The sequence below is a fragment of the Oenanthe melanoleuca genome, chromosome 18 (assembly GCF_029582105.1).
Source record: "Oenanthe melanoleuca isolate GR-GAL-2019-014 chromosome 18, OMel1.0, whole genome shotgun sequence".
Classification (NCBI taxonomy): Eukaryota; Metazoa; Chordata; class Aves; order Passeriformes; family Muscicapidae; genus Oenanthe; species Oenanthe melanoleuca.
In genome coordinates, this window is record NC_079351.1 from 5,840,177 (window position 1) to 5,852,682 (window position 12,506).

Here is a 12,506-nt window from a genome sequence, read left to right on the forward strand (position 1 = left end):
TCCTTTAGGACACCCACCTCATGCATTAAGCTGTCTGGTTCAGTGATCTGAGACTCACCTAAAGGCCTTTGCTCCTGAGTTGTTAGCTCAAATGTAGCCCCAGCCAATAGCCCAGACCAGCTAATGGCTTCTTACCACACGTGGAACAACTCTGGTGGCTCTCAGCCCAGTTAACAACAAATGAAGCGTAACGGGGCCCTTCTGTCAGCAGAGAAAAGGTGGCAGCAAAGAGGCCCAGTGATGGACTAATCTCTGCTCACAGAGGTCACAAGGGGACACTTCAGAGGGGAGACAAACCCCTGGGGTGACGCTCGTGTTGAATCAAGACTGCTGTCAGTCCTGCTCTGCTCTCTGATCCTGCGTGCTGTCATAAAGCTCTGCAGTCTGCAGGGTCACTGGAAATATTCCCTGTGCACAGCTTAAGGAGCCAAGCCCAGCCAGTGCTGGGTACCTGATCCTGAGCTTATGTTCTTTGCTTTAAGCCTGGGCAGATGCAGTTCCTGGAGAGTCAGGTCCTGATTTATATCTGCATGAGGAACAGGAGCCTCCATGTGCTCAATTCTACACCTGGTGCTTCCCATGCATGGAAGAGATAAAGTGGCAGGGGCTGATTGCTTCAGACAGGGTGATTGATGCTAGCAGGATGGATGGTATCAAAGCCCAGGAGACAGCCAACAAATCCACTTTTATTTGCTGACAGAAGCTATTGACATTACTGTTGGGAAGAGGGGGGAGGACTGGCAACCTGCTCTCCAGGCTCCTTAAAACATCACTTGGGTATACTGAGAACAGACACTGATGGGGTTTGATCTGTTGTTCTAGACAAATAACAGTAGAAATAGCAGTGAACAGGATAAACCCACACACTACTCCGTGGGTTTCCTTCAGAAATCAACAGCAGGAAGATGGTCTCTGGGCATGCAAAATTAATCACTGCTCAACGCAATCATAGAATTTTTGGATGCAAGAAGTATTCCCTGATCTTCCCATGGAGAAACACTATCCGTGGTAAGGCAGACTGGGGAGATATAGTCTTCACAGAGAAATGTTTTAATTAAGCAGGAAGGTAAATAACTGGTTTTAGCATACTGTCTGTAAATAGAACTTTTCCAGGAGCTGGACTGTAATGCCAGGTGGGAGCAGTAACAGTGCTCCTGACAGGGTTTGAAATACAAAACCTAATTTGCAAAAAAACTGGTCCCTGTCACTACTTCACAGTTTGGCACTTCTGCAAAGAAAAGACACAGTGTTTCCTACTGGACTGGCTTTATCCACTTATTCCTTGTATTTTATTTATGATTATTCACACATGGGCAGTTCTACAACCAAAACAGTTTTGCTAAGAGGACACGCTGTTAGAAACTTCGACGTCTGGATTTTAATAGCATTAAAAACATCTAGTTTGATCCCCAGCTTATATTTTAATGGAAAAACTAACTGCAACTTTGAGAGATCATCTTCTTCTAGAAAATAGCTCTGGCCTCATCTTACACCTAATTAGACATAAATATTAACTGAGAATTTTGCATCCTGAATACAGGATCAGTCTTGCTTGTATCTACCACTGAATCACATCAATAGTCATGACAATTTAACGTAAAGCTGCAAGTCACCAGGGAAAGCATCACAATTAGCAGGGATGAAATTCAAAGAGCATACTGCAAGTTTTGTGGTCTGGCATAAATTTTCTCATGTCTGAGTGTTAGATTGTTTTATGGGATATGCTTAGTTTTATGAATCTGTTTAATATAATGGATGGATGATGTTCTGCTGTAATGCTAAACCAATCTAGCTGCTGAGGTGGTTATGGATGGCATGATTTTCTTCCCTGTTTATTTTCAATGCTGTATTTATTATTTAAGCAGTATGTTAGTGTAAAATATTATATAAGACACCTTTCCAAAACAAAGCCAAATAGAGCTGCTTTCCAAAAGACGGCTGTGACAGATCAGATAAACTTCAGAAAGAAGTAAGTGTTATGTCAGAATATTTATATGAAGCAATCTCTTCTTCCCAGGTAATGAGAAACCAATTGCACTGGAAACTGCCACTTTTCCCCTGGGTTCCTGCACTCCTGGGACTGAGGATATTGCCAGCAGAGCTGGCAGGAAACAGACTCTGAAATCTGTTTCTGCAAGCTTTCAGTTACACAAACTGACAGAATCTGAATGAATCTCCAGTTCAAGGTCTCTCTGGAGTTTACAAGCCAATGATTTCAGCTTCGAGTTTCTATTTCCTCATCAGTTTGTAACTAAAGAAAAGGTGGAGGGGAGATCATAAAATCACAGAATGGTTTGGATTGAGAGGGACCTTTATAGGTCACCCAGTCCCACTCCCTGCAGTGAGCAGTGAGCACAGACACCCCATCCATCCCGACATCAGCCCGAGTTCAGAAAGGGTTACACTGTGCCATGTGTGCAGATACCCTGACCTGGGGCAATCTGGGGTTTGTTACACTTGCAGGTTTAGTGCTGAGGCTCACAGAGGACTCACCTGAACTCCCAAGATCCCAAAGATTATGAAAAAGGCACAGCAGATGACCACAATGTTCCCAATGGGTTTCAAGGATGACATGAGTGTCTCCACCACCAACTTCAGACCTTGGGCTCGACTGATGACTCTGTAGGGGCAAGTAATTGCAAAAGCTGTTAGTCCTGTTCCTGCCCAGTTTTGCTTCCTATCGAAATAGAAGATAGGAAGAACATATCATTAGAACATTTTTTAGAATGACAAGTTACTCAAAAATCATGATGGAAAAAGCACTTCTGGAAGATTGACCTGTAAAGTTACAGAGGTCTTGGGGGCAAGGGTTTCTGCCTAATACATGCAGATTTGCATAAATAAAGAGGAGGAGAAAACAAACGAGGATCAGGCCAGAAAATTCAGCTGTTTTGCTTGGGCCCTCCAGAGACACAGACTTTCATGCCTGTAGCCTGTCTAGGACTACAAGGAGAGGGTCTCCCACTGTCCCTTCCTATACAGATTCATGCAAGACACCTGATTTCCTTGTCTCAGTCCATTAAATGGAGCTGTTACTCTTACACATCTGCCTGCACATCTGTAGCAATTACAGAATCACAGAATGGTTTGGGTTGGAAGGGACCTTTAAAGGTCATCTAATCCAACCTCCTGCAATGAGCAAGGACACCTCCTACTAGATCAGATTGCTCAGAGCCTCTGAAATTTCCAGGGATGGAGCATTTATCACCTCTCTTGGCAACCTGTGCAAGTGTTTTCATCACTCTCATCTTCAAAAATAATCTGTTGTGTCCTTACAGTGCTGTTGTGTACAGAGACCTGAGATACCCCTCAGACCATCACAATTTCTGCTTTGTACCCACTGTACAGCCTCAGTTCTAAAACAGTGCTGTCCTCCAGGTGAATCTTCACTGGCAGGTCCAGAAGCATCTAACCTAATTTCTGTAGCTCCTCTCTGTCTGGAATCACACAGAATTTCATAACAGAAGATTAGATCATATCAGAAAGTTGAAGAAGAATAATGTGGACTTCATGACTGAAGAAAAAAAAGAAAAAAAAAAGTAGAAACTGTACTATACTCTCAAGGTTAACATTGCAAAGAAAGGACAAGTCTTGTGTGATTTAGAGAAGCCATCTCACCATGCTGGGAAAGATGAACGAGATATTCAGCCTCACTGACCTGAAGGTGGGGACCAAGAAAGGCACTTGAAGAGGCTACATGCCTCCTTCCTCTTGATGCCAACTGGAATTAAGCATTTCACTAGCTCTGTAAATCAGTTTGTACTGATGCCATAGAAACTGCTTTCATGAGTCAGAAGCAGTTAAATGCTGTGAAAGTCAGAGGAGGGAAGTGCCTGTGTGTTTCTGGGTGCTGCTGGGGACTCCTTTGAACACTTGGCTCTCAAATGTGCCCCAAACTTCCCCACATTCTAGTTTCTGCCTGGATCTCTCTTTTGCCACAGGAGTCCTCTCAGCATCTCTCCCATTTCTCCCCAAGTCTGGCTCCACCACCTGAAGCATTGTTGGAGTTTTGCTGCCTGGACAGGGTCCAAGTTCTCCTCCACTCCCTTTCCTGGGCATGGTGCTCACAGCAGAGATCCCCATGGACACACTCACACTGATCATGTGTGGCCTCATCTGGGACCACAGCCAACCTGCACCATCCCTCTCCTGCCCCAGGACCTGCAAACTGAGTGACCTGCAGTGCTCAGTGCACGGCCACCAGCTCTCACCAAAAATGTTTGGTTTAAACTGTCTCCTGAAAAGCTAAAGCTTACTTCCTTTTTTTTCTGGTTAAATATTTACTCAAAAATGTCAAGGGTAACTCATCAGTTATCACTTTCAGAAAGAAACAGATGGTTGTATTTTTATCTGCTCTCTTACCAGTGAAACACAAAGAGCAGATGCTGCTATTCCTCACACTGGGCATCTCTGCCAGGTGGGTGCTGTGGCTCCCTATTTCAGATGCCTCAGCTTTCCTGGCACTCAGATCTGGGGATTTTAGGGAAGGAGCTGGAGGGTGAGGTGGCTGGAGGAGCAGAAGGCTGCACACCCCACAAGCAGTGTGGGGACCAGTCAGGGTGGGATCAGCCCAGCCTGGAGACCTCACTGCTGCTGCCATGGGCTGGGAGCTGAGCCCAGCCCAGCAAACAAGGGCTGAGGAGCAGCTCAGTGTGCCCAGCTCCAGCTAATGCAGCCTCACAGGCCATGTCTGAGTGCACAAAGCCAGCCCTGGGCTGGGCAGGCTGAGCCTGAACATCTCTCCCACTCCTCAGAGGGACCAAACACCTCCACACCTCTTCCATCCCTCGCAGAGCCCTGGGTCAAACATAACACAGGTGGGAAACTGAGGCACAGGAGAAGGGCAAGGCACATTCTCAGAGGTAGGAAGGCAACTTAATTACAATTATTCCAATGTAAATTAGGTCCTTTGGTGCATTTAGGGATCCTGACATTAGGAATCCATGCAGGATGGAACCAAAGACAAGTCTTCTAAACTGGAGGTCTGTGGTCTGAACTACTGGAGCATCCTTAAATTCTGGGGAACAAGGAAGGAATTTAGTTTCCAGAGTTTAACACTGATATTTTTCCCCAACAGTCATTAAGAAATGCTGCTCTAGAAATAATAAAGTGATTTCCCCTGTGAGGTACTCCTTCATATCCAGCTGAGAGGGAAAATAGGAGGTTACTTGTCTGACTTTGCAAAGTCATGTGCATGTTGAGGGAAAAAGGGCTGAAAAACAGCAGCATTTGGCTGTTTCAAGCATTTTAATCAACCAGGGAATTCCTCAAATTAGAATGCATTAGGGTAAAAGCTGCTACCAGTTTAGCTCTATGCCAGTGCTGTTTTCAGCACTACAGGGGAAATAGACTTTGAAAACATCTTGAAAAATAATAGTTTTTACTAATGGAAACCTTCAGACCTTGGAGCTGCCTCAGACTAAGGGCCTGATCCAACACTGAGGCAAATCCATGTGAAGATTCCTGATATTCTCCTAAAAGTCTGACAATTCTCTAAGAGGTGTCAATGGAATTCTCAGCTTTTCCAGATTATTAGTACCACCTCCAACATGTCAACATATGGCATCCCCACATCTCATCAGTATTGTGAAAGTCTTGCTACTATCAGGCTTGTAAAATCTTATTACCTGACCCACATCCCTGCAATTTATGGCTGAAGGATGCAGCCAATTTGGAGCCTTGCGGCTGTGCAAGAAAAGGAGACCTGATGAGGTTCCATTCAGCACAATTCCAGTCTGAATTAGGCATATGACAAACAGGGAAATTGAAATGAGACATTCCATCTTCTTTATTTTGGTGTGAAGAAATGTTAATTCCCTCTAATTCCCCCTGGTGTGAGATGCTCCAAACCCACTGCCAACCTCATCCCAGTTGGATCCATTACCAACATTAAACCTTCCTGATGAGAACTCTCACAAGTAGCAGCACTTAGATGAAGCAACCGATCAACATTAATGAAGACTTTCCTCCACAGATTAAAAGAAAATTAGCAAAGGTGATAATATGATTGATAGAAGAGAGTTATGAAATGACTATTAGACCATGATAGTATAAAAGTGAATAATTTATCTGTGTGCTTTAGAAGTCAAAGCCAGGGCTCTGTAGAGAGTAAAACAGCCCTGAAATCCACCCACATTAAATCTGAATACATTTTCAATTTTGATTTCTCTTGTGTCTTAAGCTATAACACTTGATCCCAACAACAACAGGTTGAACACATTAGGAAGGAATGTCACAATATAAGCAATCCCTTTACTGGCTGAAACATCACAGGGCCAGCGAAACATCATTAAATGTCATTCCTCTGTGAATTTATTTTTGGAATTCTGGTCATAAAGCTGGGCTTGAATCTTCATGGATTCAATCTGGAGGCTGATAATCAATCATGCAATCAAATCCCCATGATTGGCATACAGGTGTTTTTAATGCCTGGGCAGAAGGCAGAAGCATGTGGGATTTTGTGTGCTGCATAAAGCAATGGGGTGGGTTCCACAGGAGAAAACCAGAGGCAGAATGAGGGAGATCTTTTACAAGAATCTCCCTTCCAGCTGGGAATCCCCCTTTCTCTTCCAGTGGGAAATCCAATACAGAGATTTGTCACTGCCCTGGAGCTGAGTGTGACACACACAGCTGTGGCTTGGATTCTCACTGAGGGTGTCCTGTCCTCCTGCAGTCCTGTCCTGCAGTGTCCCCAGAAAGGGAGGACAGAAGGAGCCAGGTTTGCTCCTCTGTGGTGTGAGTGGAGCATTTGCTTTGCTCTCTGCCTTTCGCCTTCCCGAAGAAGAAAAACTGGCTCAGCCTCCACGAGAGACTTCACCCAGACATGGCAACTGAAGCCACGGCCTGCAGAGACCTCAGGTCACCTGTCCCAGCTGTCCCCGTGTTGATGCAGCTCCAGGCCAGGCTGTGCAGGGAGGATGTGATCCCCGAGCCGCACACCGAGCCCGCGGCAAAGGCAGCGCCGCCAGCTGTGGCCAGCTGTGGGCAGAGGCTGCTCAAGGCAGCCCAGATGTGCAGCACAGAGGCAGATGGGCTTCCACAGGCAGAGATTTATGACTTACTGAAAAGCCCCCAGTTTGATGGCTGGTTTTTTAATTTCCTACAAATCTAATAACGGGAGAACAGAACCGATTCTGAACATATTTAGGGAATGCGCTTTTTGCTGTCTTTCCTTACGTTTCCTCTGTAGTAGGAAGCAGCATGTTGGCTGAAAACATGCACTTACTCTCTTGAGAAAACAAAACAAATGCCAACAAGAATACAATAGCAATGGAGGAGCCTAATCCCACACATGCTTCAGATGGCAGGTCTTCCTTCAGCCTGCAGTTTCTGAGTGGATTATTCTCCATCACAGCAGATTATTCATGCACACAGGTGACTACAGAGGAAGGCTCCGTTAAAAAAGACCCAAGACCTGGCCAGACAGCTCTACAGATCTATAAAGAATAATACAGGGTTTTGACCAGGTCAGACAGGTGACTCCAGCAGAGATCAGCACAACTCAAATGTCTCTCTTTAAATCTGATTTAACCATGGAACATCAAAAGAGAAACTTGCATTCCAGAGTTCAGAGAAGAGAGATCAATCCTTCTTTTACCCTGATCCATCTTGATTATTTTATAGGTTTCTTAACACGGGTCAAAAATCAGCAGAAACAGAGCAAATCTACCCAACCAGCAACTGGGCAGAAACTACCCCAGAAACTGCAGCTGAGATACCAGGGGACACACAGAGACAAGAACCTGAATTGGAATCACATAGGAATACAGTCTACTTACATGGTGAGGGAGCTGAACTACCCCAATGGTGCCAGCTGTCCAGATAAAAATGATTAAAAGCAGCTCACATCCTAAAACTCACCAGGTACAACACACATATACAGACCAATTGAATAGAATGTCCTTTATAGCTGTTGAGAATATTTGAAAGATATGTATAGGCATGGCCATTGTTATTTAGACTTATTATTCACACAGGGGTAGTAAAACAACATCTTCTATCAGAAGCAGGGTCCTATTTTTCTGTTCTGAAAGAGAAAAATCCTGACTCAAAGCGAACCTTTTTATGGAGGAAGCAGCAGTAAGATATGACAGGCACACAAAGATGCTTTGAGCAGGAAGGTTTATTAGCTGCTGCATTAACAGCAGCAGCAACAATGGTATTAAAGAGGAATTGCATTTAGCATGAAGAGAAACCCTCATGCCTTGGGGTACAGGTCACAAACAGAAGAAGTTTAGAAGTCGGTCCTTGGGCAGGTTCTTATTGGAGTGGAGCCTGTCCCTGCAGCATGGGATACTGCCTGCTGGCAGAGCTGGGGGCAAGTTAGCAGAACAATTACTTTCATCTTGTCTGGGTCATTTTCAAAGTAAATGTGTCTCTAAAATTAATGGGGAGCTGGGGGAAAAAGCTTCTTTGCATTCTAGGTTAACCAACAGTTGAGTCTCTACTTCCTTAAAAATGATCTACCACCTGCTACTAATTTCCTTCTTTGCTACAAAAGCCATTGACTGCCTGAAGGAAAGGGAGAGAAGAAGCTGTTAAGCTGCACTTTACACAGAGCAAATGAGAACACAAATAGCAGGGGATGTGTGTTTTAATGAGCAAAAGAGGCATTGATCAGTTTCCTCTTGCACTTGGGGCTGGTCCTAAAACAAGACAAGGGCGCAGAGCCGTGGCAGTTCAACAGGACCTGGGGTGACACTGGTGACAGAAACTGTGAGCTTGTCTCATCTGCCCCTTCCTACACACATCCTACATCCCTTCTCCACTCACCTCAGGGGCCGCAGTGTCCTCAGCAGCCTCAGAACCCGCAGCATCCCCAGGATCTTCGTGCCGCTGTCTGACACCATCGAAACCAGGATGTCGATGACGGAGATGAGCACCAGCACCCCATCCAGCACATTCCAGCTGCTCTTCAAGTAGGCTTTCTCCCCAAAACACAAGCCTAGTGCCACCACCTGCCCAGACATCAAGTTGCAACAAATTATGACTGCAGCATCCAACGCGTTTGCTGTAGTTAGCAACCTGCTGAGAACGCGTTATTTACAGACACCAGTCTGTGAGTCTATTTGCTTCCCAGTACAAAAGCCTAATTAGACAAACCAGCAAAGTATTCTATTGAAAGAATTATGAAAATACCACTGCAGAAACATACCAGGCTGTCCCTTACAGCTGATGTACTTTTAATGCAGATAAACCTACCTGCACAAAACTGTTCCAATATTTTTAGCTCTGGCATAAAAAAATTCAATCGGATTTTATTCCTATAGACTGCAGGAGAGTGGCTGACCCAAGCAATCATGTACAAGCTTTGCAAATAAAGAAACTAGAAAAACTTTGCAAAGAAAGAGCAATTGTTCGGTGAGATGATTATGAATTCCACTAGAGAGATTTACTGCCATGGGTTTCTGAGCCTCCTGCCTCAAATCCAGCAAAGTGTTTCAACATGCTTAAGTCTCTCTGTCCTCAAGAAAGCACACAGCATCTTAGGTTGTTGAGGACAACTGGTTGTTGAAGACAATGGGACTTACATGCATGGTTGAAGTTAAGCATGTGCTCAAGAGCTTTGCTGAATAGGGCAGGATTGCTGAATTCAAGGATCCCATTGCTCCTATAATGGTGTAAATCAAGAGCAACTTCAGTGAAATTTCTCTGATGTAAAACGTGCTCGGAATAAGGCATCTGAGTATGATTCAGAAGAGGAAAATATACACCTCACTAGCAGCTGGTAGACCTAGGGGTTTTATGAGTCCAGCACAATAAAAAACAATATAATACAGGCACGCTTATCCTCCACCTGCATTTACCTTAACTGTCATCTCAGCCAGGAAGATGACTGTAAAGATGTAGTTGGAGAGCGTTAGGAAAATCCGTTCCTATGGAAAAGAAAATGAGAGACAATGTTTTACAGCCTGCTCTCTGCAGCTGTGCATCCCCCCCTGCATTTGGTTGGTTGAAAACTGTTCTCCTAATTCTGTGCTGAAACAAGCACAGTCCAAGGATTGTTTGCTAGCAAAGAGGAGAAAATCCAAATATTTAGACAATAACACTGCGTGGTTCAGCCCTGCCAGTACTGGGCTCTGTGTCAGCACCATGGACAGGGACAACCGCGGGCAACTGCCCCCAAACCTTTCCATTTGCCTCCAAACCCTCCTTAATTTCCCCCAAATCACTCTCCCCTCATAATGAAACAGGGAGATGTGCCCTCCTTGAAACGTGCTTGACAAATCTCTACCTGCCTCTCACCTGCAAACATCACTGCAAAGGGTAAATATCACTGAGCTCCCAATTCTCCTAGAAATTAAGTCAATATTAGAGTGACAGAGCTGAGAGGCAGCAGGACCCGTGGGATGCTGAAACGCACCTGGCATGAGTTGTCACAGCTCCAGCAAAGCCAGCAAAGCTCTGGGGCTTTATGCCAGCTGAGACCTGCCCCCAAAATGTTGATTCTGTTGCCCAAAGCCATGAGCTAGGCTGGCATGAAGCCCAACAGCCTCATTTCCCAGTCCCCTGTGCTATCCACCAGACCATGCCCCCCGCAGCACCAGCACTCAGCAAGAGCAGCTCGTGATTACAGATGAGCCCATGGACTGGTTCCCTATCTACAGGTAGCAGAAACCTTTCTTTTTAATGATGATTATTAAATAAATTACACTTTTCCCTAATCTCTAGACAGCTTCTGATTCCCTGCACTGAGAAGGTGGAGGCTGGAGGAATGATGATGTGTGTGCATGTATGTATGAGCATATGCAATTGGCCCCAGTCCTGCTTTTAACAATTTTGGATTTATTTCTGCCTCTCCCTACAGAGCAGTCCCATAAGAGATGCAGATCTCTCACTCAAAATGAGATGCAATTTAAACAAGACAAAACACCTTGGCAACCCTCTCGCTTGCCATATCATGATTTACTGGAAGTGACTCAGGAACCACAGAGGAGCTTGCTTCCATACATGGTCCATAATTAATTAGCCCTAGACCTGTGCTGTGATACGAAACATCTCCGTTGTTAGCTGGCTGCCACACAAAAGGCTGTGTGAGGGGCAGACACTGGGCAGGAGGGAGAGGGCAGGGACCTGCTTGTGCAGCTGGAGATAAAACAGCAGTAGCATGGAGGTGAGACTGAGGATATTGCATTCCTGCCTGGCAAGCATGTGGCTGTTTGGAAGGATAATCTCCCCAGGCCACGCCGTGCACTCTGCAGTGGGGAGCGCACGCTGGCTCGCAGCAGCAGCCCCTGTTCTGATAAGCCAGCTGAAACTGGGACAGGGACAGAGCACTCACTTGAAGCAGTTAGAAAATCCACAGCTCAGGGAGGCAAAGAACAATTATTTTAAACAACTCAACCCAAACTAACTCTCTCTGTTTCCAGATGAGAGCTCCATCTGCACAGGCAGGGCCGATGCACTGCTCCTGGACCCCCTGCCCCACTGCCCATCATTCCTCCTCTTCTCTGCAGCTCCCAGGCCATGGTCCAGCTCCCTTCTTATAACCTAATGGTGAGGAACCTCACACCAGTCCCTGTCTCCTTTCCTCTCAGCACTCTCCAATGCCAGGGGACACCACAGCTCCTCCTCTCCTCTATGAAATATTTGGTTTGTGTGCTACAGCTCTTTGCTGTGGGCTCCTCCAAGTCCCATATGTCACCCCATTTCCCTTCTCTGTGTACCTGCAGCTCCTTTTGGAGCCAGTCTTGGGGAGTGGCAACTCTCAGAGGACATGGCAAGGGGCTCAAAGGAAGCATTTAGGCTTTTAAGGGAGTTTCTCAGGGTGCCCCATTTGGGGATAAGCAGGGTGATCTCCTCCTGCTACATCAGCTGCCAGGGAGCCCTGCTCTCTTCTTGCAGCTGAGAGTTGGTGCACAACTGCATGGGAACTGAAAAAAAAATGGATTTAGGGAAAGGACTGCTGGGCAAACTGTTACAGTAAGAAGGACTACTAGGGAATGCTTAAAATAGGCAGAGAGCAGCCTAGACTCCAGTTTTAAGGTCTTACATTGAAAATCCACAAAAATGAACAGCCTGACACGCCTACATAAACAAAACAGGATTCTATACGATTGTGATATGAGCAGTCTTGGGCGATAAAGCAGCAAGAGCTCAGCACATCTCAGCCCCAATCTATGCTAAAATAAAAGAGCAATAGGATGATTCTGCCCCTCTGGTTGCTGGGTGCTGTGCTGTGAGGGCCTGGTTTGAGGAATCCTTACATAGCATATTAGAACAAAGATGTTCTAAGAACTGGCATTGCAGTGCCCACATCAATTCAGTTTTTCTGGTGTCACAACAAAAGTGATACACAAAGGGGAGAGAAGAGTATGAAATGAACAGTTTCCCCCATTCCATTCACACAATACATACGTGCCTGTGGGGAACAGATGGAAGAAGTGAACATTGTGTTGAGAGAGGAAAAGTGTTTGAAGGTTTCTCAGGGAAGGAAACTGAGACAGATGTCATGCTATGTCATGTGTTAAAACCTTGATTGTGCTTCCAGAAATGATACATTGGAT

At 45.4% G+C, this 12,506-nt stretch overlaps 1 protein-coding gene across 1 annotated transcript in view; it reads right to left on the bottom strand.

The window, feature by feature from the left end:
* The window catches only part of CACNA1G (calcium voltage-gated channel subunit alpha1 G), a 147,001-nt gene that overhangs the window by 37,966 nt on the left and 96,529 nt on the right, over positions 1-12,506 (bottom strand). Inside the window, exons 21-23 of the mRNA XM_056505572.1 lie at positions 9,807-9,875; positions 8,773-8,957; positions 2,494-2,620 (exon numbers count right to left, since the gene is read on the bottom strand). Coding sequence (XP_056361547.1) covers positions 2,494-2,620; positions 8,773-8,957; positions 9,807-9,875 — 381 coding nt within the window. The remainder of the gene's footprint in view (positions 1-2,493; positions 2,621-8,772; positions 8,958-9,806; positions 9,876-12,506) is intronic.